Consider the following 27,209-nt stretch of genomic DNA (forward strand, 5'->3'; position numbering starts at 1 on the left):
CAACACATCAATTCAACATGTTTCTAACTATTATAATGAATGCTTGTGTTTCTTTACCCAATCTTGTAGCCTCGTCATAGTTGATCAACATTAACTAGCAGAATAATTTATCATGGTTTGGCGTCAGACTTTATTCATGTGCATGTTAATGCCTGTAATGGGACTTGTGAACAGGAATGGCTTAGATGCTTTTCGCACATCTATCGTTACTGACTTTCCTCACAGGTATTAAAGGATGAATATTTCATAATTTTCTACTTCTAAATCAAACTCCAACGGCAGTCTTTTAAAGTGTTTGTGCATCCAACCTAAATAAACTTCATGATGAATGAAAATCTGTTTGCCAGTGTAAAGCCAGTAGCAACAAACTTGATGTGAGTTTGAGGATTCATTTCCTCGCTAATTTGAGCTTTAATGAGAAGTTTAAGAGAAGTTGTTCAGGCTTTTTTTTCCTGTGAAATATTTTCAGAAAGTTTTTTAAAAATCACCAAACAACAAAAAGTAGAAACACTAATGATTACTGAAGTGTTCTAGTTCACTACCTTAGTTTCAGAATTGTTCTCCTTTCTTTAAAGGTCACTGTGATTGGATGGACTATGCACCAAGTTAAATCACAGATCATTTATTCCCATGAGAGTCTTACATTGCCTCACGTTGGATACTACTGGCTGTTCAGAAATGTAGTTTAAAAATGATGATGAATGACAAGCCTTTTAACAGAGATGCACTGTATGTTTACCAGTATGAAGAACAGAGAAAGTACCATACTGAGTTTCTGATCAGCCTGACAAAGCCAATTAGTGAAAACATCACAGAGGAGATTTCTGATGTAATTGTTTGAAACAAAGATTTTTTTCCCCCCTTCCTGTAAAAGCTGCATGAAAGGAGCCAACCTGAAATCTTTTAAAACCCTTATTTCAGAGTTAATTATATTGAAAATGCCTAAGGAGGGTTATCAGTCAAAGCTGTTTTCACACTTGGTCTTTTCTCAGGGATATCTAAGGTATTTACCAGAATTCATTACCGTACAGTTTTGCTTGCCTGCTGCAGCAAAAAAGCTTATCAATATTCTTAGTTGGTGCTATACAACCTAGAGATGTTTATGGTAATAAATAAAACAGTGCAGCGTTTTATTCCCTCCAGAAAAGCACCTCTGAAGCTGAAGGAGATTCTTTTAAACTCAAGGACACTTCAGAGGAACGGATGTATGCTGACATGAGGCCTTGAATCTGTTCCTAGAAGGAATAGTTCAACATTCTGGGAGGACATGCTTTCTTGCTTTTTGCTGAGAGTTAGATTAGAAGATTGATGCCACAAGTAAATATGAAGCTATATAATAATAAAGATTGAAAACAGCTAGCCTGACCCTAGTGATGGGCTAACTGCATTTTTTTCAGTGATGAGTACTGTAAGAGAATATGACATTAAGTATAATTTTTGTTATTTACATTGTTTGGTATTTACATTGTTATTAATATCATTGATATCTGATAATTTGGGCATTGGCTTGTTCACTCTATCTTACCGTGATGTGAGGTTGATATCAGTTCAGTGGACAGACTGGTCCAGTACGTTAGCATGGTGCAGGAGCTGCCAAAAGCAGAGAAATGGGCCTCCTAGTAGCTCCAAAGTTGTCTTATTTACAGTACATATTGTGTCTTGCTAATGTTAACCACTGCTAAACCTACATTCAGAGTTGGACGGTGTGTGAACTGCTAACACATCTAATGCTCACTAATCACCATGTTATAGCTTATTTGTTTGATCTGTAAAACTGATGCTAAATATGAAGGAAAATATAAAGCATGCAACAGACATGAGGTATCAATCTTCACATGTAACTCACCAAGAAAGCAAATAAGCAAAGCAAACGATCCCTTTAATGAAAACCAGTCACATTTAACATCATAGTGTTTTTTTTCCTTTTCATTGAATAGTGATAGAAATAAGGATAAGTTTAATAATGAACTAATCATTTGAATTTATTATCAAACATACATATCACATATTTGTTTCCTGTTTCTCAAACATGAGAATTTACTGCTTTTCTCTGTCATATTTAATTGTAAATTCAATATCTTTGGACTCTGGGAAAATATGACAGACATCTTTGACAATTTCCTTATATTTTATAAACAAAGTTAAGTAAAGTTAAGTGATTCATGAGAAAATAACTATAGAATAATTTATAATTAATATAATCAGTGACTGTAGCCCTACTGTGTTCTAAACATTACATTTTCTGTCTCCTTCAGACATTTCGGTGGCCGATTGCCAGCAGGCTGGATGGAAACGAGATGCTGGAGATCCAAGTGTACAATTACAGCAAAGTCTTTTCCAACAGGTAAGGTGTACTATTGCTCTCAGACTCTCCTAAAACCACGCTTACCAGACCAAACAGGATTTCAGAGTTATTGATTTCAGTGCCCTTCCTGCCACATTCTGTGACCAATTCACAATGACACACAGTGCGTGTTTTTTAGCTGGAGGGTAATAGACCTGTATTCTCTGATAGCTTGCTCTAAATTGACTAAATTGTGTGTGTAACAGATTGCAAGCCACAGAGACAGTCATGAATGAGTTTCACATTAGGGGGGGGGGGGGTGGAGGTAATGAAACAGCATTAGATCCTCAGTAATGGGCACATTTGTCACTCCGTGCTCTTCAAACAATCAGATCATGAAAAAAAACAAGATGCTGAAGTGGACGATGCAGCTGGGATTGCACGTTCAATCTGTCTTATCCTTTAATTATTTGCAGTGGGTTTTTTTTTTTATTGTGTGTGTGTGTTTGATCTAGTAATGGCTTTACCAAATGATTAACGAGAATATCTATAATTTGCTGTCATAGTTCCACCCTGTCTCCTACAAATCACATTCATTTACCACTAAATTATTTTCCCAGTTATGTTGTGGTGGCAGATGTAATCGCTGCCCGGATTATGTTCGCATGTAACAATTTGTCAAATGAATGAAGCACTAAATTTATGTATCGCTCTGAGGTCGGGGTGGATGGAGGGGAGTACAAAATGCAGGAATGTGGTTATGTTTAGGCAACAAGAGCACTTGGGTTAATGCTAGTGAAAGATTGTGGTGTCTCTTGACTATAAATAAACATGCCATGCTTCAAGTCATTGCAGAGTTTTTTCTGTATTAAACCAAGACTCTGCAATCTTTCCCCAACCTTAACCTTATAGTGCTGCCAGTGTAAACACAACCATAAAAAGTTTAATGTTGCTGTAGTTTCTATTAGTGGATATTGTACAGCAAGATCAGATATTTTGGTGACAAATAAAAACAACCTGGTACATTGTATCTCAACTTTTCACTCATACTTTCAGTACCATTATTTTGGCAACTTGCCAACTACATTAATTAGCAACATTTTCTCATTATGTTGAGAGAAAACGTAATTCATCCAGCATTACATTTCTCACAAAACGTATTTGCTGTATATGAATGTAATTAACGCAATTAACTTACATTAATTACCAAAGTGCTCTTGAGCAAGGCATTGATACTAAAACTTGCCTCAAGAGTGCTGCATATCATTTCAAACAAACCATTTGTGTGGAAACTGGCTAATTAAATGCTTTTAATTAATTCTCCCTCTCTCCTCTTCATCATCTTCTTTTTGTTTTTCATATTTTCCGTCTTTCCCTTCGATTGTATTTTGCACTGTAGCCCTTCAGACTGATGTGTCCAGATCTGAAAAGACGTAGGTTGGTTGTGCCAGGAAGCCTGTCCGCCACCCTTGTCCGTAACAAATCCAATCAGATGATTAGAGCTGCTGTGTTTAATTGGCTGGTTGACGTGTCCAGACCGCATCCAAAGAAATTGCCCACACATTCGTCATTAGACCTTAGTATGCTTGTCTATGTGCAGCTGGTATTTATACATTTGTACGTATGTCTTTATAGTTTGTCTGTGTGACCTTATCTTGTCTGCCGCGTGTACATGTAGTTGTGTGTGTGAATGTGTGTACTGTACAATAGGTGGTGACATGTTTCCCATCCACTTCAAGATAACGCAGAGCTAAAAGCTGACAGGTGTGCAGACAGATGCTGCATCAGTTCTACCTCAAGGCAGCTCTTAACTGTCATCATGATTTTTCTGGTGCCAAAGAGAAGAGGAAAAGAGAAACAGGAAAATAATTTCACAGCCACACATGACACATAGAGGGTCAAAAAAGTTTAGGAGACAGGACAAATATCTGAAACTCATTTTGCAACCTGACTAGCCTGATAAAAAGACTGAATTTCCCTTTTACAAGGGGTTGTTATTTTGCCCTGTCACCAGTCAGTAGAGCGTTATCTGTCCCGCCAACATTATTTTCAGCTGACAAGGTAGAAGCAGTTAACTTAATGTTTTTCACATCAATTGAGGAAATACGGGGATATACATTATTTATGAAAGTTGACTTGTGTTGATCTCATCTTGACATTTTTTAAGGCTATTTTTCTGTCGCTGATGCTGTCTCCTAATTCCATACAGTACTGTAATGTACAAATTGTACACAGTATATAATAAGATTTATAGTATACTTTTTTCAGGTAGTACACAAAACTACAATCTACAACTTAAGAATAAAAAACTTTACAGAAGAAAAATAGCTTTTCAAATATTTAATATATTATTTTTTTGTTTTGTGAGATCTTTTGTGTTTTGCATTATGGAACAATAGTGTAGATCAACAGCACACTTAAAAACTTTTTTTGGTGTGCATACAGACTTTTTTGAGTATACTGGCTGGTGTTTTTCTGTATTTTTATGGCCAAATCTCATGTGCGAAGCCAAACCAACAATGAATTGATCCTACATGCAAGTATTGTGTGTGTATCCAAATCCTCAGATGTTATTCCTCTGAGCATAGACCTCCGTTGTGGTCTGAAAACTATGAAAACATGTCATTGAGCCACACCATTACACTGGGTGACCTGTTCCTTTGCCGTGAAGATTACGGTCACGTTAGTTTGTTGAGAAACAGTTCCAAGGATGAATAACAGCGATCACGTTTTCAGTTTCCAGAGAGTAGTTCTGTGTAAGGCAGACGTCACTGCACATGCGTAGGAACATGGCATTGTCCTGGCCTTGGCACAGGAAGAGGACATCCCCCCAAAAAGCTCTTCAAATCATAGAAACTGCCATTAACATCAGACCTTCTTGAAACACTGAATCACTAAAGAGGGTGGCAGCCATTCATACGTCCAAAACCATTCTATAACCTGGCACTAAATTTTCATCTTTCTGTTGTGGCAAACTCAAACACTGAACACTCAGGCCAAATTAAATATATATTACATGAAGCACTGTACCATTACTGTGCAGTTTTCAGCATATAAATTATGGATACCAGTGATCCATTTGGGAATTGGAGAGAAAAAAAGCAAAAGTTTCTATTTTAAAACATTTAAGAAACTTTTAAATCTACTCTGTCCTTAATAAGGTCACAAGCTCAAACGCTGATTCATGAACACAAGCTAATTATACACTCAGACTAATGTGTGCACATAAACAAGCACTCTTACAAACACACACACATGCAAATAAACACGGCACGACACACATTTAAGTGGGTAAATAATTCAAGGTGAGTCATAGCTTGTGTTGTTTTCACACCTGCTCCATATGTCCACAGGCTGCATCATTACCAGGGTAACTGATCTGCCTCATCACTGTAGAGACACCAACACACTGTGAGGTCAATGTGTCGCACCCTGCGACTGCAAGTACGATCACATTACAGCAGCACAAAGAGAAAGCAGTGATGCATGATGGTCTCTGTGCTGTAGTGGCGTATAGATCATGATTTATTGTCTGTTTTCCCAAGCAGCCAAGAGATCTCCTTTTATTTTCTGTAAGCTGTGGAATACAGCTGTACGTGAGTGACTGCACACTGGAGCAAAGAGTTTTTATGATTTTATATTCAAGGCCTCCACCCCGAGGACAGTGACTCCCAGGCTGGTCCAGAGGGGAATTTCAGAGGGTCCTTGGAAATCGTAAGGGTACTACTTAATCAAATGTTTTGCAGCAAGCTCACTGCATGATTAGCACTGTTACTCTGCCCCAGTTCATCCTTTGAAGTCTACATTTCTAGCCTGAATACATCAAGTGGTTGACAAGGCTGTTACGGTTTATTAAAACATAAGAAATCAGCCTGCACCATTAGTTTTGGTCTCTGTGAAACCAGGCAGACTCATTTTATAAGGAGCTGCAGGCCTTCACGTCCTGCGAAAGACCTTCAAAGACAAATGGTAATATTTCCTTCACTGAAAAATATGATACCAGCCTTACTGAATCAATCGCTTTTTAAATTTGTATTTAAGAATACATTTTTTGAATCAAATCATGACCCCAGTGACCACCCAGTGATTCACATATTTGTTATTTGCTGCTGAACCCACCAGTTCATGAAAAATAAACACCCTTAACATTGGGGGAAGCGTTCAGTGCGAGTTAAAGTTTTGAAACGTCATTTAAAAGATGGCACTGACTCAACTGGCTGGCTCTCTTTAGGCAGGATGTTCCTGAGCCTTGGGGTCTTGACTGCAAAGGCTCAGTCAAAGCAGCTGAGTTATGACAGTGTGGCACCTGTTGAAAGCATTTTGGTTGAGACAGGTAAAGAACAATGCAATAATGCAGGTGTAATGAAAAAAAGCAAGGCCTAATTATGCTGCCACATAGAGCTCATTCAATGACTGTAAAATGGGAAGGATTTAATATTTTGTCATGCTATTTAAATAGTTAACCTCTTTGCCACTTAGGGATTCAGGATGTGCAAAAGTTTGAAGTTCCCTGCTGTATATGATTGTTTTGAAATAAGAATACATTACATTGATTGATATATTTTATATATATTTTATATTTACAGCAGCATCAAAATACAGAACTCTGATTATTTGCCATGACATAATATAAGTGATAAATCCTCATGTATGCTATTATCTGTCATTCTCATCAGTACGGCTCCAAATATGAATAAAGAACTTTGTGTCAAGACAAATTCTTCATGTAGCAGCTGTTATTTTTGTAACAAGTGTTGGTGCAACACAAACTTGCTGCTGTATTCACTCAGTTCATATAATTGGGAGCAACATGAGTTGGATGAAGATGTAGTGTTGGATAAACAGGTCACGGATTTGTTTGTGACACTTCTGCACATCCTGAGATTTAATGAAAATCCGACTTGTCACTTGTGTTATCTGAACGTCAGTCTTGAATACTAAAAACTTTATTTGCTCTGCACTGCAGTCAGAAGCACTGACACAAACACTTATCAATCAGAAGGAAAGATATGTGGTAAACAAGCTCCGAGTTCTCCTCTGAAACAGCCCTTGAACTACTTCCTCTGTTGTTTTGAGGGCGAATATACAACTTCAGTATATTAGACTTTTTGATACTTTTACTGTTTCCCCCCGTTTTATCTTTTAAATAGGTTTTGAGTTTTATTGCAGCTAGTTTCCTCTGAAATAAGACTGTTAACAATTCACATGATGCCCGCTGCTCAAATTAATCTTCCTCCATCTTTCTCCTCTTCTGATTTCACCACTAAATCAAATCTTGTCTTCTTTCTTTTATTCCCTTCTTGACTTTCTCTTTATCTTTACAGTACAGTGGATTTCTGGTTTTCATGTAGCCACAGGACATGGAATTGTAGCTCAGCAACGGGGCTTTTATTTTGGATCCACAAGTATATAATCCCTCCATTTTGTACAAATTGAGACTCAATTTACCGTCTAGTCTGAAAATGCAGGGTTACTAACCTGTTACTCTGGCTGAAAACAACAATCCCATTACTCCCTATTTTTTCCTCTATTGTTCCTCCAACAGTCTGACATTTGAATAAATCAAATCTAGGTCATACTGTGTTTACATATATTTTTTTATGTTTGTTTGATCTGGTGACATGGACAGTTAAAAAGTCTGCTGAGAGCATGACATGCTGATGGACACTGACAGCAAAAAGCGAGGCTTGTCTGCGATTAAGAAATTCTACAATGTTTGTGTCTGTGTGAAGGAGAAACACTGGAGTATTGACTGTGTCCATGTCAATCAATAGATATTTATCCTTGTGCATAATGTGTACGAAATGTTTGCTGAGTCCTCTTAAGTTTCTATCAGCGTGTGTTCGCCAATGGGGGGCAGTGCTTGGCAGAGGCTTTTCCTCTCTCCCTTTAAAGGGCAAATCATGTACCCCTGCTGTAACATTTTCATTTCACACTGTCCCCTAGCTGAGTTACCAGCAGCTGTGTCGGATTAGTGCAACCTTGAGAACAACTCTGTTTGACTTGGAAAAAAAAATTTTACATTTCAAAGTTGCTTCTCAGGTTCACCTGAGCCAGATATTTCGTCATAGTCACGCTTCGATTTGCAGCAGAAATTTGAGGCTTGCAAAGAAAAATAACACATATTGAAAGGGAAGGGAGCTCTGAATTATGGAGCAGATGAAAGTAAATTGTTTGCAGAACTTTAATCAATAATGAATGCCACCTTTTGAAGTGCTAAAAAGTGAGCCAGAACATGATAGGCCCCGCTCAGCTCAATAATTCAGCACTTGTACACACGTTACAATGGCTGAAAGGAAATGACAGACCATTTGCTTTTCTAAGTAGCCCTTAACGTATTGATCACTATTGTCTAGTAGAGAAAAGAGTGGATTATACTGCAGCAGATTGGTTTTTATCATAGATATTGCTGAGAACTGCAAAGTTTCCATCCATCTTCAAAGAAAAAGTTTTTTGCACAAAAACATCAATATCCTCACAGACTTTTTATTTTTTCATTATTTAGTCACGTCAAACCTGTAAAACTGAGTGTGGAGTTATTCAGTGAAGCCTGGCAGATATGCTCTTCCGTAGCTCCATAGAGAAAGCACCTGAGGGGAAGCACATACTTTTTTTTTTTTTTTTTTTAAATAAGTGGGATTTAAAGTGAAATCAAGCTCTGGAAGTCTAAATCTACCTCATTATTAAGTTTTGAGGCTCAGCTGACAAATGTCTCCTCACTTTATACTGTGGGTTGAATTCATCATTCAAAACGGCTCCAGAGGAGCAAAAAACGATAAGTGAGGGCAGACGTGGAGATAAAGCAAGAGAGAGAGATAGATTAATCTACACAGAGGGGAGGAATAATAGCAGGTGATAAACAGTGTGCACTCTTTTTATTTGCCAACTGATAAAGACCCACTGCCATTATTGTATTGCTTTGGTTATAAATCTAATAAGACAGTTGTTGCTGTTTTTTCATACTGAGGCGCAGACTGTGTACAGCATTTGTGTGTTTTTGTGTACTGTACTCATTCACTCTTTTCTTCCCATAGTCCTGTTGGGCGGCTCACATCGTTACCCATGATCCCTGCTGGGTCCTCCTGCCTGCTTGTGTGTGTGTGTGTGTGTGTGTGTGGATGCTAAGTAGTAAAACTATTGATTGTATGCCCTTGTTGTATGATATTATCTCTCCCTGCGGACATATCCAGCCTGGTGATTATTTGCCTTATGACTCACTCTATTTGAGTATGTTGTGTCCTGCATATCAGGCATGCACTGAAATTTAAAACAAAGCTTTATTTGCAGTGAACATGCTGTGTTGTGTGTGTGTGTGTGTATAGATAGAACTGGTGTAGTGACCATTATAGTGGAAATGGCATATGGTTGTGGCTCGATGCGGGCTGCACTGCATGTTCTTTGTTTGTTACTGATTGCTCTATGAACAACACACTGTTTTGGGGGAAACTCTTTAAATTATTCATCAGCTCTAATTGGCTAGCTGAATGGGGACTGTACTGGGTTTCTTCTCACTATTATTATCTATGAAGGATTCCTGGGCAGCATAGAATTGAACTTCATGTCTAATGATCTTAGAAATGTCACAACAGTCAAAGGTCTCATTCTGTTGTGTGTTTTTTGAGGAAATACTTTTTAAAAAGCAGCTGGATTTAACAAACATTTTTATATTATCTTCCTTCCTTCATACATTTGATTAAGTTTGTTTATTGAAGCCATTTATCCAGTTTTCTTGTATTGCCACACTCATGCAATGTGCGATGGATGGTAGAGATTGGAATGATTCCCATGTTTTTTAATTGCTCAGTTCAAATCATCAGACAACTCAATACAGTTGTATGATTATAATTTTATTTGTGAGGCTTCAAAATACTGTTATGGACAATATAGCATTAAATTTAGGTTTAATTACCTTAAATGAGGGACTCTGCCTAACGCATCCAAATTTGTTTGGTTTTCAGGCACTTCTGCATTATTAAGCTCCAAAGCAGATTATTTTAATCAGTTTCCTGGATGTAAATACAACATAAAGCTATTTACAAGTCAGAAACAGGTAATTACAGTGATATTGATATGACATGATGACATTAATTGAACCATGAGGTTGAATTTATTAAGAAAAAATAATCTGTCATGTTGTGAAAACTTAAGCAATTCAAAAATGGTAAATTTACAGTGATTGAAACAACTGCTGGTGCAGGTTGGTGAACAAATATGTTATTATTTCAATTTATGTCATTATTTGCTATATTAGTTATCTTGCCAAATTAAATTTTTGTCAATTTAGTCATCAAATCCGGGACCAGTCTTTTCTTTAAATGCAAAATTTAAAGGAAAAAGTTAAAATTCAATCGGAAATATATTGTCCAGCACTGAGCCCTGCAGCATTCAGCTTTAGTTTAAATGAAAACAAACTGAGAGAACATTTTTCTATTTCTTGGCAAATCCGAGTAACAACCAGCTTTAGAAAAGAAAGCTTGTTCTGGGTGAATGAATGGTGTTTTCATTCATTAAGTTACTTGTTCTTGGGGGCAGTGAGCTTAAAGGTAGAGTCAGTCATTCTGGAGAAAGATTGTTGATTTTTGAACTAAACACTCAAACAAATACACTCCTCCTTTCATGCTCCATCTCATGGATGCACATTGCCATGGCAACGACCAAAAGAGATGGCGGAATCCATAGTGATGCGTCAGCTGTAGAGTCACTTCTGTTCCTCTCTCACATTATCAGAAAAGTAGAAAAAAAATTTCATCTCATGTGAGCACAACAGTTCATCCACACTCTCCGCCTCTCTGCGGCCTCCCCACTTCTCACTTAACCTGCATTCAGCGTCTCTGTCCACAGAAGCAGCCATCTGTCAGCTGCAGCTCCTGGGGAGCTGAGAGGACAGTGGACGGACAAACTGCCTTCACCAGGCTGACTGAAATTTACTGCGCCAAAATAGTTTGTATGTTGGCTCCACGTGAACAAATCAACAGTGTTTGTATTTATTGATTCATTGATACAGTAAATAAGTTCAAAACACATATACAGCGTGATATTTGTGTGATTTAAACCGCTGCCTGCTCAGATTGTGCTTCACTAAACAGGAACAGACTCTGAATGCAAAAAAGCGCGAGGGGTCTCAGTGAGACTGTCTCAGATTCAGTGTGGATTGATATATTTAATAAAATGGAAGCGTATCTGTTCCATGAGAAAACTCTTTCTATGTGAATTGGCCACAGCTCTCTCTCTCCAGTTCGCCAACCCTCCCCCGCCATTCAACGGGTGCTGGAGACAAGAGACTGTCATGTCCTCACAGAGACAACTGTTCTGATGATATCCCCCTGTTCTGTGCACAAGCAGAAATGCCGCAGATGCAGAGTGAGGGTCTCTGGCACAACTTCACCTACTTCCAAGGTGCACGGAGAAGCACAGATGCCCCCTGTTGTTGATTGGCTATTATAGTGTTGTGTCGCTTGCTCTGAGCCACTTTGTTCGTTTCCCATTTACAGAGCCATTGCTGTGTATGAACACCGGATTTTTTTTTTAGCGCAAACACAGAACGGACAGCTAGCGGCCCATGATGAGATAATTGTTTAATTTGACAAAAAGTGTGTTGAACAGTCTTTCTCCAGAATCACTGACCCTACCTTTAAGAGAAGTGGCTGAAATTTGCTGTCAACTTCTGAGATGTATTGAAAGCTTTGGAGAATTAGCTGTCTGAAATGTTTGCAGATCTGACTCACACAGTATTTAAAGTAAATGTTTTGCATTTGTTTGGATGCACTTGCAGTTAGCATTTTCCCATCACAATAATTAGAGACAGTTACTACAGAAATGTGTAAATTGTCTGTCACAGCAAAGATTTGAAGTACTTTCTTTACACACTGTGCAGGTAGGCAGGTCAGAGCTTCAGTGTTGGAAGTGTCTGCCCATGGTTTAAACAGGTGGCTTGTTGAGAGTGTTAGGAGTCAACCATATGGAGCATAAAAACAAAACAATTAGCTGTAAGTAACTAAATATGCAAAAAGGCAGCAGAGTGGATTCTCAGTGGGATCAGCAGTATTAGCAACTTTCACAGTACAGGAAGTCATTTAATCCAGATGTTAATAAGTAAGGATTTCTTAATAGAATCTTGTTTTTTTGTTGTTGTTTTGTTTACTGTGTTACTGTGATGGCTCTGGTGCACAGCAAGCAATCGGGCAACTATTTTAAATTGAAAACCAGCAGCAAGTCACAAAGGACCAAGAACTGCTGCTGAGTCGGAGTCCCAGACTGTGCAAGTGTGTGTAACTTGTTTAACCATTTCAGAACAGTGCAGCAGTACATTTATACTTTTTATGTTTAGTTGTTGAATTATCTGAAGTTTTAATCCTGAGGATTTTGTGTTTAAATTTAACAACACAAAGAGATCCCAGAGCTACCCCTTGAAACCAAACTATTAGTAGTCTATCTATTATGGAGGACAGCAATGCACCATGCAGCACAAAGTCTGCCAGAAATTCATTTGTAGAAGTTAAACAAAGAGAAACAAGTTTATACAACTGGAAGACAATCCAATGACGGTGTGTTTTTGATAAAGTCAAACATACACAACCAGCTTGTTAGCAACCTACTGAGTCATCTTGTTAGCCATTCTATATTTATCATTGTCTATGTGTGCACTGAATTTGCATATTTGCTGAAAATGACTGACATTGCTATTACATTGTATAAAGAAGCTCAAACACAACTCAAATACACTGAACAATACCACAGATTATACCATGTTATCAGCAAAAGCAAATCAACTATCGTGTGTTAAAAATGATGAAGACAGGATGAGGGTTGATATAACAAATTGTACACCTCTCATAGTTGTGTACAAAATAAAGACGAAGACGAGACACTTGGTGAAAAGAAGGAATGATTGACAGTGTAAGTCTGACTATGACTTGAGCTGCTATGCATTTCCTTTGAGCTGCTTTGAGGTGTGACATGCTGTAGTGAGCTGGTGACAAAGGCACTTTCTCAGCGTCTGTCACAGCACATATCCAACAGCACCCACAGCACAGCAGTCTGTCCATGACTCTATCACATTACACACGCTCACCTGCACACAGTGAGACAGAGTGGTGGGGAACAGATGCTTTTGGTGAATAAAAAAAAATGTTATTTGTCAGTATTTCTTCTTTATATTCACACAGAGGCAAGAGATGAGAGAACAAAGGACATAAACACATGTCATGTATTGATTGTATTGATTTCTGTTTACGAGTATGGCTCTCTGTTGGTGTTTTCCTGCAGACTGGTGGGGACTTTCTGCATGGTACTTCAGAAAGTGGCTGAGGAAGGACACCTAGAGTTGACCGACACACTCATTGACGATAACAACACATCAATAAAGGTAAAGCTAAACACTGCTCTCACACTGGGTGACAGTGGCCGGCCTACAGGGGTTGTGAGGAGGTTAAAATTTTCAGAGACCCTGTAGATTGAGTAATGCTAAATACATGTGTACAGAGAAAAGATCTGTCTAATGAATTTGTCCAAATTCTAAACCAGCAGTAGGTAAATGAAGGCCAGAATGATTTCAAATGAATGAAGAAAAAGTCAATAATGCCTAATAATGAAAGTGTCTGTGTATTTGTGTGGTAGGTCAGTCTCTGTTTGACCTCCACACTTACCATGAACACCAGTTCATTCAGCTATTTTCCTCCAGATAGCTCTCCTTTTATTTCTTGTCTCTGGCACGAAAATTAAGATGCGTAGTCTTTGTCTTCGTGCCATCAAGGACACCCACCCACTCATGTTTCAACCCTGAAATTTCTTTCACATTCAGTTTGAACACAGTTTGAAGCTGCATTTATCATTTGTTTTGTGTTAACAATGGATCAGATGATTATGTGTAATGTAACTGACCATTTCCACCCGACTCTGCAGGGTCCTTCAACTAATTATTTTGGTATCTTTGGGACACAACTTTACTGTTTTGGTTCACCGTCACGGCTCTTATCAGCATCGTTTTCAGATTCAGAGTCAGTTCTCAGAGAAAAACTCTAAAAACCCACTGTAAGAGCAGACAGACAAATTTATCGACTAGAACATTTAGCAGCTACAGAGCCAGATATTTCCCTCAGGAGTTGGTGGAGACGAAAAACAGAGTTTAAAGCATGCAGAGGTAACACTGAACTTACATTTACTAGGTAGTCAGAAACATAACTCAGTAAATGCTGAAGTTGCTCCATTTCTGCTGGATGTTTAAATAGGCAGCTGTTTACTAACATGTTCTCTAGATCAACTTTACAAGGTGATATGTTTACAAGGTGGTATGTAACATATGTTGTGTTTACAGTTTATTGCACTTCTCCCAAGTGGCCAACAAATCAACTAATGCTAACAGCAGCTACGGGGCGGTTACATCAATGTTAACATCAGTGAAGCCCCACTAAATCCATCAGTATAAACTAATGCTGTCCAGCTAAACTTTGCAAAGAATTATATTCTAAATTCTAGTGCAATTTCCATAGATATCAAATATGTGAGTATATATTTGGGAGAAATGTCAGTCAGATGAAAAGCTGGTACAAGCTTATGCAAAATATGTAAGTGGAATTAATTTATTTTTCTACATAAGGGGAAAAAAGGGGGGAATCTGGAGTCCAGAAACAGTTTACTAAACCCTGTTGACTCACATAACAGCAGTCAAATTTAAATGAATTTTATTATCCAGTGATATACAATCACAAACAAATAGAAGAACGTAAAATGGGGAAATCAATCTTCCAATACACCTGAAGCAGTGCCAGTAGAAGAAGTAACAGCTATCATCTGGCCTATAAAAGCACAGGCATTTAAGATCTTTTGCATCAACAAAGATCTGAAGGAAGTACAACAGTCTCTTAGCAACATCAGCACATTAGGACGCCAGCTATTAACATTAATCTAGATATTCTCTATTGATTGGAAATTGTGTTTAGAACAGCTAAATAGAAAGCAGCTCAGTAACAAGGATGAGTGTGAGTATGTAGTGGTTTTCTTGTTGAATGTATAATGTGAGAGTGAATATGTATGTGGAGAAGAGAGCAGCACAATAGGATGTGTGAGGGAAAGCTTTACCGTATAACGTTTTAAAACACCCTGAGCTGCAGAATTGTGTTAGTGGAGCTAGGAGTGCTGATGTGATGTTTCTGAGATGATGACACACAGCATGGGAGTGCTTTAGGGCTTAATACACACACACAAACACATCCACGCGCACACACACAGACATACACGATTAGGAGAACTGTACATCCCTGTAGCAAGAAACTAAAGCTGCTATAACCTGAGAGCAACACTTTTACTTACAAGTGCACACTTTTATGGTTGCTATAGCAACAAATCTAACTCCTCATGGACTACAGTGATTGCCTTGCGAGAATGTAAGGAAGGGAAAGCGCCACAGAGAGAGGGAACGGGAGCCCTGTGGCCTCGTGTATATTCTCCCCTCATCTGTCTTTGTCAGTAGAATAAATTGGCCACCTTGTAATAAAGATCAGGTCATTGTCAGGAGGATAATATTTGTACAAGCCCGACTGCCCGCAAGACACTAAAGACAAACTATGGTGCCACCCATGATTTTGACCTGGATTAAACTAGCAGTTACTGTCAATCCAAATTTCCCCTGTAAAACACCGGGGAGAAGATTTGATTTATAGTCCTGTCAAAGTTTGTCGCCTGTATTGACAGCCTTTTTCTAAACACAATTAAATGCACTGCAATAGACTTGCCAAGAGTAAGCCTTAAATTGATAGTTGATATAAAATTTAATTTGTCTCTTTAACCACAGGCTTGATTTGGCCTATAAATACCCTGTCAACGTGATAATGTTAGTGTAAAAGCAAAAAGAAATTTAGAAAATTGTAGACACTCACATTAATATAGCTCAATGCTAATGCAGCATGCTCTTATGCTCATAATGAAAATACTAATGTTTAGTACATATAATGTTAACCATGCTCAAAAGTTAGTTAATTTAGTATGATTTCATGCTGACATTTACTACTTAGCACAAACCTAAAGTACAGCTGAGGCTAGTAGTTTTGCAGGTATTTGGTCATAAACTGAAATAATGGACAATTGGAAATTGGAAATCTTGACCTGATGATGGAGCTATATGAAAAGTCAGGGGATCACCAAAGTTATAACATTCATCCAATGGGGAGCAACCAAATTTTATGGAGATCCATGTAAGTGAAACATTACACCCTGAACCACAAATGTCAGCCCGCTGTTGGCGTTAGAGGAAACGTCAGAGCATCATCAAAGTCAGGAGGCTTTATCCTCTGGGGTCCACTTGTACTAAATTTGATGGCAAATCATCCAATAGTTGTTGAGATATTTCAATATGGACAAAAGTGGTGGACTGACTGTCCAACATTACCATCCATAGAGCCACATCTGCAAAGTAACTTACAGACCACAAAGTAGTATTTGATAAAACAGAATTGACATTTAAAAGGAAAATACATGTGACTTGCTTTAGCAGACCTGAGGTGATTTTGGTGCAGGAATGATAGAAGTATCAGAAGCAGCTGGGAGGAAAGATAATGTCATCTGCTCAAAAGGGGGATAATTTGACACCTTTTGGTTATTATACAAATTGTTTTGATACATTTTTGAAAAATAACATTTCCTCCAAATGCTCTGAAGTCAATAACCTCACCTTGACCTCTGTGGAAGTTGCTAATTGTCTGCTGATAATGTAAATTAATTGTCATCAACTTTCCTTTATCAGACCAGCGTTACCATAGAGATCAGATACCAACCAATGGATGGCACGGTGGGCGTGTGGAGTGACGGGGAGTTTCTGGATGTTCCTGATGACCGTGACGGGATGTTTGCTTTTGAGACGGACAGCTTGCTGTCAGGACAAAGCCACATGTCAGGAACATCTCCTGGACGATCTTTACAGGGATCCATACCAACCTTCAGAAAGTGAGTCAAACATACAAATTATTTCCATGATGACTTCATTTTATTACTTAACAATCAACTAGGCTGTGAAACGATGTCAATAATTTGAGGACATAGCTATGCAAAAAGATTTGTTGTTTCATATATATACTCAAGTTTTAGAGAGCTCATTAAAGTTAAAAGCACTACAGGCGCACACACGTAAAGAAAACCCTTAAATGGATTGAGTTTAACAGATGGAGCCATCACATGTTCATGAGGCCTCATGCTGTCAAGCTGATATAATATCTGTCACTATATTTAGGGGAACTTTTAGGAGTCCTGTGCTAAAAGACAATGGACATATACACCAAAGATCTAGTGGCCAGTCACTAATGCTACAAATATACAAAGTTAAAAGAAAATTCTATCAACTCAGTCATCATCTGTGAACATCTTTACGCATGTGACTATGAGAGTACTCAACATAATCTAACATGTTAGTATATGATGCAGATATGGTCAATATTTGTGCAAATAAACAGTGCAGTTGGAAAGAGAGTTATGTAGAAAACAGCTTATAGCCTATGATAAGTTACTTAAAGGGGACATAAGATGCTTTTTGTGATTTTCTGTCATTTATGTACTGTTATAATGTCGGATGTCTATGTTCTATGTGCTTCAGCCTGCTCTAAACGCCCCATTTTCAATGTTGCCTCTACGTCCCCATAAAACTGACATCAGATTATTCGCACATGTCCACAAATGGCTGTCCATTATGTATTTTTTTTGTTGCTAGTTTGTTGCGAAGGTTGTTTGCAGTGTCTACTTGCATATTTTGGATCAGGTTTCAGCTCGAACATGTACGGATGTATTTAAGAAGTGTCCACTTTGAGTAAAGAACAGAACAAATAAGTGAAATCCTATCACTACTGTTTGTTTACATAGCTGCTGCAGGCTCTGGAAGCTGGCCAATAAGAACGGAGTGAGCTCATCAGGAGGGGGGCCTTCAAGAGACAGGACCTAAAAAGGCCTGCTTCAGACAGAGGCTGAACTGAGGGGCTGCATAAAGAGCCAGTATAACATAACATTTTTTGAACTGTAAATCATGCACAGATATTCCAGTAGAGCCCCAGAATATGAATACAGACCTGGAAATGTGCATGGTACATCTCCATTAAGATGTCTGATATTTAAATACTAAATATTTTTTCAATTAATTATCTTGTGTTAATTTTGCACATCAGAATTGTCCTTTTTTCTATTGAGTGTATGAAAATTAACATGTAGATGTGTTTTAGCCTAGCTGACATCCCCATTTTCATGGTCAATTTCATGATTAACATGAGTGGTTTCATGCTGCCTGAGGGAATCCTCGTCCTTCCCAGACAACAGACAACATTAAAAAGACTGAAAGAAGCTTTTCTTAACAAATTTTCCAACAGCACTCATGGGTGGCTAGAGATGTTTATACAGTTTATAATTTTATAATTCCTTGCAAATGGCAGTTTATAAAAACAGACAAGTGGTCCCAGGCTGTACGAGGTTATGTAGATTTAATATGAAATACTGTAGGAACCTCTGCCCCGCAGGCTGCTCTTTGCATGATACTCGGTCTTCCTCGGCAGTTTCCTTGTTGTGTTTTTGCTGAATACTATGAGAAATCATTTGCGGGTGGTATTTCCACTGAGACTATCTGCAAAGCCAGACCCATAAATCCATCTTTATACTGCATATTGAATGGGCGTGTGAAAAATTGTGTATATGTGTGTGTGGCTGAATGCCGTCGTGTGCATGTTTTTATTTTTGTTTGTTGACACTGAATGCTGAAGTTTCACTGTTTTTATAGCATAACATTAAAACTATTCAGAGTCTGCCAATGTGAGATGTGAAGCAGCCCGAGGAAAACAAGAAAAGTTGACTAATCTCAGTTTTAGAGCATCCCAAAGGAATTATATAACAGATACAGTATTTGGATTTGGTCGACAAAGATAAAAGTAAGTACTGCTTTGTAGAAATGCTGTAAATGGGTTCAATAAAAGTGAGGTGAAATTAGCTACCAAACTAATCTTCACCAAACTCTGGAAACTTGTAGTCAGCTTGTAGTCAGCATTATCTGTTTTCCACACCTTCCTTCAGATGAACAAGCCCTCCGTCCTTGGTGTGTGATGCCGTGGTAGCAAGGAGCTGTCAGTCAGTCTTTGCAATGGCTTTTGCAGCTTTTTTCTTGGACAAAAAAAAAAGTGAACCAGTTGCTGACAAAATACTAGTAACTTCCAGCCTAGCTACCACATTCAGCTCTAATCTGCCTCACTCCGGTGTTGGTCAGACTGATGGGCTTGTGGAAGATTTTAATAGCCTTGCCACTTCTCATCTAAACCTCTTACATTGCGAATTACCAGCCTCCTCTGTTTATCTCTGGATGAGAGGTTTTCAGAATGTTACCAGTGTTTCATTGCGTCCTGAATGCTGAGGCGCTACAGCCAGTGTTAATTGTCCTTTTTTCGCAAAATGAAGCATGAATGTGCCGGAGATGATAACCTGGGATGACTCTCTAATTCCCCTAGAGAGGAGGAGGAGGAGGAGGAGGAGGAGGAGGAGGAGGATAAAGAGGACGAGAATGTCTTGAACAGTTTAGCCTCCAGGTACATTTCCACCAGCCTGCTGTGTGCTTCAAATCTTTTTTGGTGTGCGGGTTTGTGTGTCTGTTCTACCTCCGCTTTCATGTTGATGCAACATTTCACAGCAATGTCTCCTCAGAAATATTTTCTCTCTATAAGGAAGATACATTTGACGAAGTCATAGCCATAGTCTTCTTCTGTGACTTTCGACATAAAACTTTGCGAGAACAGGAATAATTTTTTTGAATTTTTTAAAACCCGAGGGGCAGAGATGCACTCCTCTATCATAAATCTCTCACATACTGTTCTGCTTTTATACATGAATGTGGAACAAACTACATTGAACATGGAACCCCAGTCACTGCTGTCTATTTCAATTATATCACATACAACCTAAAGGTCATGGATGCTGCTTACAGGAAAGTTTGTGCTCAATGCGCGTTTCAGTGGGCATCGAATTTCATTATAACTGCACAGTATGAATGCAATAGAGTGTAGGTGGCTTATTAAGGCATATTGGTTGCTCCTCTTCCCATTAATTGAGTGAAATTGCCCCTAAACTTAATCATCCCACTGCTACTGCCTCCCTCCACATGGTCTCTGGGCCTGCAGGATGATTTATGGCAGCACCCATAAAGCATTTTGTGCTATCTGCGACACCACAATGAGCCGGCTCTGCAGAGGTTTTATTATTCCTAATAAATAAATCACCTGCTGCGTAGTTTTACTGCCAGTGAAGCAGATCTGCTGAATAGTGCATGCAGAGGAGCGCGTTTGGCAGACATGAAAAGAATGGATTTAAAGCCTCAGTTGTCATTTGATCTGTGGACATCAAACACTGGAAACAAAGCAGAGCAATGAGATGAAATGGGGATGAACATTGTATGATCATACTTTAACACAGATGCAAAGCAGTAATAGGGCAGGATTTTCCCCCGCAGAAACAAAATTAATCAGCATCGCCCCACTGAAACATATTGCTGTAAATAGTCTTTGTGTTTATTCTAACCATTTAAATATGGATGATCCATTTGCATAGAATCAAATCTGCACTCAAAGGAGACAATTCAACTTGAGCAAAGCCTCTGTTGAAAGGATAATTTACTCAGGCAACTGTTGATTTATCCATGATTTACCATTCTGATTTTATGTGCGATTCATTTGTCTATCAGTGTAAATAGCTGTTTCTTCAAAGACAGATCTGGCATCATACTGTGTGCTGATGATGTATCATTGCACAGCACCGTGTCACAGGTGTTATGTGCTCTTTTATCTCAACAGTCTTTATCCCATTGGGCTGTAACATATGTGTGTCTCTGGCACTGGCGGCTCATTGCAACACTGACTCCCTGCAGAAACATTCATAACAACAGAAATGTTAGATAATACAGAAACGTGGCATTCATATAATCTTAGATTTCGTGGTTATACATATTCACACCCATAGTTCACTTACACAGGTGTTTTCACTAATGCTGCCTGATTAGACCTTTTAGCTGCACCCAACTTTAACGTAACCAGGGGTCTAACTAGGCAGAACAATTGAAATCATCTGTGTGGGGCCTTTAAGAGAGTTTTCATACCTAGAGAATGGGATTGCATTGCTAAACACTGATGTAGAGTAGGTTTTTCTTTGGTGTTCAGCTTTTATTGATGTAAAATATCAAGCAGAAGAAATCTACTGTACACTGTTGCAAGCTGTCAGCTTTCAAATGTAGCTACAGTGCAGTAAGCCCTGGTCAGCAAATGAAAAGTCTTCAGATCAGTAAATCAAAACATACTGGAGCTGACACAGTGAAATCAGAGGTAAGGCTTTATAGGGTCCATTTCTGTTTAAGGCTTAGTGATATGTACCATAAAAAGAAAAAAAATATAGCTACATTTTATTAAATCTATACAATCAGTTAAAAACTGTGATCTGTCATTTTCAATCCTTCATGCTAGGTTTTAAATTATTTGTGGATATTTATATATTATTTTTTGTATTTTTTCTGCGGCTTGTTTTCTTCTGCTGAGACAGATGCTGGATTGGCACAGTCGTCTTTTGAATCTTTGACATTCCTTGTTCTCTCTCGTGTAGCGGTATTCTCGCGGGGGACCTCTCTGTGTTTGTCAGCTCTGCTGCTGAGTTTTGCAGTGATGTTTTCCCTCTGCTTGTGTGATTCTATGGTGTGTAATGTTGAACACTTTGAGCTGAGTGTGTAAGCACTTCTCTGCTGTTTTTTCTGTTCCAAAACCCCGTTGACGATGACATGAAGACATGCCTCTTGGGGTAAATCCCAGTTTCTGCATTACCTGTGTATTTGTCCCAGATAGGGGTTGTAAAAAACTATCATATGGAGGATCTAATCCTCTCATTAGAAATTATTATCAGGAGCGTGCAGTGAAATCTTTGCCTGGGTAGGCAGTTACCTATCAATATGGCAGCCCACGTTCATATTACATATGAATAGATCAAATATAGTCTACATTAGGTAGACTATAAATCAGCAAATATGCCAAGGGACTACTGCAAAGTCAGTCTGATGTGGCACTAATGCACAATCAAACCTAATCAATGGACACATTATAATGTGTTCACACATTACAGAGAGAGAAAGTTTGGTGTCAGCATACCAATAAGTAAAAAACAGCTTATTCACTACTACAAAATGCGCAAGAGCACACTGATAACCACACACAATGAGTGTCTGGTGACGACATCAGACAACATACACAAACCAATAAAAGGATTTTTAAAAAGTAAAAAATAAATCAATAAATTATATATATATAATTTTTTTTTTAATTAAAGGGATACATACTTTATTTGTAGATGATATCCATGCGCCTGTCCCTCTGGACAAAGATGTCAATGACTTAGTTGGTATTCCTCAGTTTCATAAGTTTCTTCATAAGACAAATCTTTTTAAGTAAAAAATATCCATGCTGACTACCGCCATTAAGCTCTCCGCTCTAAGTGCTAGCAGCTAGCCGGGGAAGGGAGCTACGTGCAATCGCTGTAGCATTAGCTCCTCAGATATTCTGTCAAACTGTTGAAGAAAAAGTCTTAAACTGTAGATATCCACATGGCGTCAATATGTCCTTTTAATAGACACCACTGGTCTTTAAAACCTAATAGCCATCGTTACATGTAACATGCTAACTGCTTAGCTCACTAATGATGCCCCCAGCAGATGGTCATTAAACACACTCACATCTGTAACAGGTGCACTAGCCGGGGAAGGGCGCAGCCCAGAGTGAGAAGGAGTGGATGTCTTGTAACATTGAAGAGCCATAGACTGTAGGGCTGAGGCAGGGTGGGGCTTTGATCATCTGCAAATCTACAAAAACGTTGGCCTTAGTGCAGACAGAGGCACAGATAGCCTCAGTATTCAGGAACAGTAGATTTTAGGAGCAAGCTGTGGCAAAAGGAGCATACTATACTTTTAAAACAACTATTCTGACTAGTTTTACTGGAGTATGTGTAATCCTGAGACAAATTATGAATAATGAAAATTTAAAATAAAATTAATAAAATTATGAATTATTAATATGAATAAATGATCATTAGATACAACTACCATGTAATCTCAACATTTCTTTTTAGCTTTGGTGAGGCACTGCCTACACTGACCGCACATCACTGCAGTAAGATAAAAGCAGAGTTTTGGAATTCCTTTGACGTCATCAGCGATGTCGGGGAGGGAAAAAGGAACATTTTGTTTCTAAAAGCCCTCAAAGCAGTCAGAATGAAAATGTATTATCCAGAGATTTCTTTTCCAGGCCAGTTGATGCAATAACAGAGTAAAAAATGCAAGAGCACTATTTGGAATGTATATTAAACTTTAAAAAGTATTACGTGTTCATAGAAAACAGGGTTGTACATTCTCATACTTCTGCCTTCCTCTTCATTTTCCTCAACATCCCTTTGTTTTTCTTCACTTCTCCAGTCTGCATTTTGTAGAACGTCTTACCTCACTTCATAAATCATACACCCAAACTACACACTGTAAAATATGTATTTATTCCACAGATACATGCCGATCACACATAAAATCACACATAAACACACAATATAGCCCTAAGTTTGTGTTTTTTTAATATTTTGTTTGCTGTATGTAGGCCATGAAAGCTCAAAGGACTTTTTTGGGGGTGGTGTGAAAGCATGAAAATTGCATAAGCTTCTAACTATGTAACACTAATGAGGGTAAAGTTATGAGCAAACACTCTCAAGATCACAGGCAAAGCATATCAGTTACTGGGATCAATTAACTGTCTTGTAGGTAAATGAGGTGGCTACAGAAAAGCGCCTGAGAGGAGATGTCAATATCAGAGGGATAAATAAGATTGATGTTCCGTTTTATCTGTTTTACTCACATAAAATTAAAGGTCTCACTACAGTCAAAGTGGAAAGTTGGAAAAACACGGCTGGATGCTCTGAGCAGCAGGAGAAGAAATTTGCCAAATAAAGAAATCAAGTACTGAGAAAGAGAGAGAGGACTGCAGAACACTCAATACAGTTTTAGGACAGAGGGTTCTGCTTTAGTGAGAGTTTTCATTCCCAAACTCTGTTATCAGGTAGCTGATCTTTGTCTGGCTCAAGTCCAGAGGATCCTGAAAGTACCAAAATATGTGCATCCAGTCCATGTGTGTGAATGAAAGAACAGGTGTGTAGGGCTTAGCTTATTGAGCTCCATTCAGCAGAGCCCCCAGTGCAGAACATACAGTAGCCTGATCAATGAATTATTGATCGCTTGGCATTGTATGTTTCTGCAGACGACAAATACGTTGAATCTCTACATTTCAATGGGTTTTATACGTAGCATATCAACATTTCAACAATACATCTCAAACCAATATTTCAAAAGTGACCTTAACCACAGCATTGTCACATCATAAAACATAATTATTCAACTGATAATGGCCAACCTTGAAACATAGACATTCAGTGTATCCGTGGTCTGCAGAAATGTACAATGCCAATGTTTTATTCTGGCCATTGAGTTGTAAACACAGATTTTGATACACATTCACCACTATGACAAAAAATATCAGACATAGAGATCACCAACCTTATATTTTCTTATACATTGATCAAATAATTCAAAATTCTGCCTTCACTGTGTGTGTAGGTGCACATCTTTGTAGCAAGCTAAACACATTTCAAATAAAGGCTGAAAACAGGAATTGAGTTTTGACGTTTTTACTCGAAGCAACAACTGTAAAATCACAACAAATTCAACAACGGTGATTAAAAATCAGAGAGAAGATGGTAAATCATAAACAAGAGTCAGACTGAGGGTATTGTTATAAGAGAGCCGCGCTAGCAGCTCTGTGAGGCTATATTGGGCACAATGGTGTTTTGAGCTAAATGCTAATGCCTAACATTCTGAATTTAGCACATTAGCATGCTAACATGGTGACAGTCACAATGTTAATATGCTGATGTTAAGCAGGTATAATGTTTGCCATGTTCTACATATTAGTTCAGTATGTTAGCATGCTAATATTTGGTAATTAGCACTAAACACAAAGGACAGTGTACAAAGTATTGGACAAATTAAAATTTTGACCTGGTGATGGTGCTAGATGTAATCCAGCCAGTAACACATTTAACTTCAAACGACAAAATGTCAACCTGATGGTGGCACTAGAGTAAATGTCAGGGGATCACCAAAGTCAGTAGGATACATCATCTGGAACCATGAATATCTGTACCAAATTATATGGCACACAATCCAACCCTGTCTCCCAGAAATTACATTCATATACAAATTGCAACAGCAAATATATTTTGATAGGAAAATAATACTGGCTGAATTGCGTTTTCTCTTGACATAATGAGAAAATACCGTTAAAAAATTAATGTAATTGGCAAGATTCAGTGAAATGTTCCGAGACAACATATCTAGTTGTTATATCAGCTAATAGAAACTACCGCAATGTTAGACTTTTTATGGTTATGTTTAGGCACTGACAGCACTTGGTTAAGTTAAGGGAAAGATCATGGTCTTGGTTTATAACAGAAAAAAGTCGGTAGTGACTTGAAGCATAACATGTTTATTAACATGCAAGCGACACCACAATCTTTCACTAACCTTAACAAAAGTGCTTTTGTTGCCTACTTGTAACCACACACAGGACTCAGGGTGCAAACCTGCATCTCATCTACCCCGGCCCCTTCCCTCCAACTTCAGAGCAATATATAAATGCAGCATTTCATTCATTCGAAAAAAACGTTTCCTGTGAACACAATCCAAGCAGCGTTTATATTTGTCAACTCAATGTAATAAATGATTTAAAATGATTTAGTTGTATATGAACGTAATTTCTAGACATGGTTGCACAATCCTATAGGTGTCCAGCCAGTTCATCTAGAAGAATCATCAAAGTCAGTAGGATACATTGTCTTGGCAGTATGATTGTACAAAATTTCATGGCAATCCATCCAATAGTTGTTGTGATATTTATTTAGCCAGTAGTGGTTGCTACTGGCAATGAAAAATTCAAGTGAAACAAACCAACAGTGGCAGAACAGTAACCTCCTATTAAACCACCATTTAAACAGACATCTATTTATTTTTGACCATCTGCTTGCAGCAAGTTCATAGTCAGATCTCTGGAGTTAACTGCAGTTCTCACGCTAATCCCACTGCTTGACATGCACATTAAAGATGAATTCATAACTGTGAGGAAAATGTTTTATGCACAGTTTGAAATGCCTGTTTTACCAAGGAGATGGGAGTCAAGCTGCCAGATAGCGGCGAATATCCTTGGGAATAATTCTTCCACAGTTATATCATTCATCTTTGCTGCAATTTACACGTGTAACAAGGCAATTTATTCATGCTTTCATGTATTATTGATTCGCACACTATCACCCCCCAGACATACTACACAGTTCATTTTCAGCTTTAAGCATACATGTGCATACATGGCCTGAATCCTGTGCTTTTAAATATGCAATAAATGTGCTTTGCATACAATAGTAAGACTATTATCTTTACATCTGCAAAGCTTGAATGAGCTCTTCTCATTCAAGGTGTTTGTCATTTGTGTTTCGTTGATGTGCAGTGTTACACTTTTAGACATTGATACATTTATGATCTTTATTTCAGATCAAAAGAAAAGAAAGAGAGAGAAAATATTAACTTCTTTTCTGACTTCAACTTCTCAGCAAGTTGCCCCATCTCTCAAAGTTTTACCGTGAGTTAGTTTCACCTGCCAACATACAAAGTACACTGGGAACTTGCATATTTCCATAACACTAATTGGCAACCCCACTTGTGTACTTTTTTGCCTTTTCACTGACATCTCTGAAGGTTACATTTCATCATTACATCAGCACAGAGGCATAGATGGCTTGGTAGAAAAAAAGAATAACTTTCAAGGTTCATCTCATTTCAAACTCAGACACGGCCTCCTGC

The 27,209-nt window shown here is 38.2% G+C and overlaps 1 protein-coding gene across 13 annotated transcripts in view; it reads left to right on the forward strand.

The window, feature by feature from the left end:
- Positions 1-27,209, forward strand: part of otofa (otoferlin a) — a 77,618-nt gene that overhangs the window by 16,619 nt on the left and 33,790 nt on the right. For all 13 annotated transcript variants that reach the window (XM_044377336.1, XM_044377334.1, XM_044377339.1 and 10 more), the window contains exons 3-5: positions 2,256-2,344; positions 13,550-13,649; positions 17,022-17,221. In XM_044377336.1, the coding sequence (XP_044233271.1) occupies positions 2,256-2,344; positions 13,550-13,649; positions 17,022-17,221 (389 nt within the window). The remainder of the gene's footprint in view (positions 1-2,255; positions 2,345-13,549; positions 13,650-17,021; positions 17,222-27,209) is intronic.

The sequence above is a fragment of the Thunnus albacares genome, chromosome 16, assembly GCF_914725855.1.
Source record: "Thunnus albacares chromosome 16, fThuAlb1.1, whole genome shotgun sequence".
NCBI lineage: Eukaryota > Metazoa > Chordata > Actinopteri > Scombriformes > Scombridae > Thunnus > Thunnus albacares.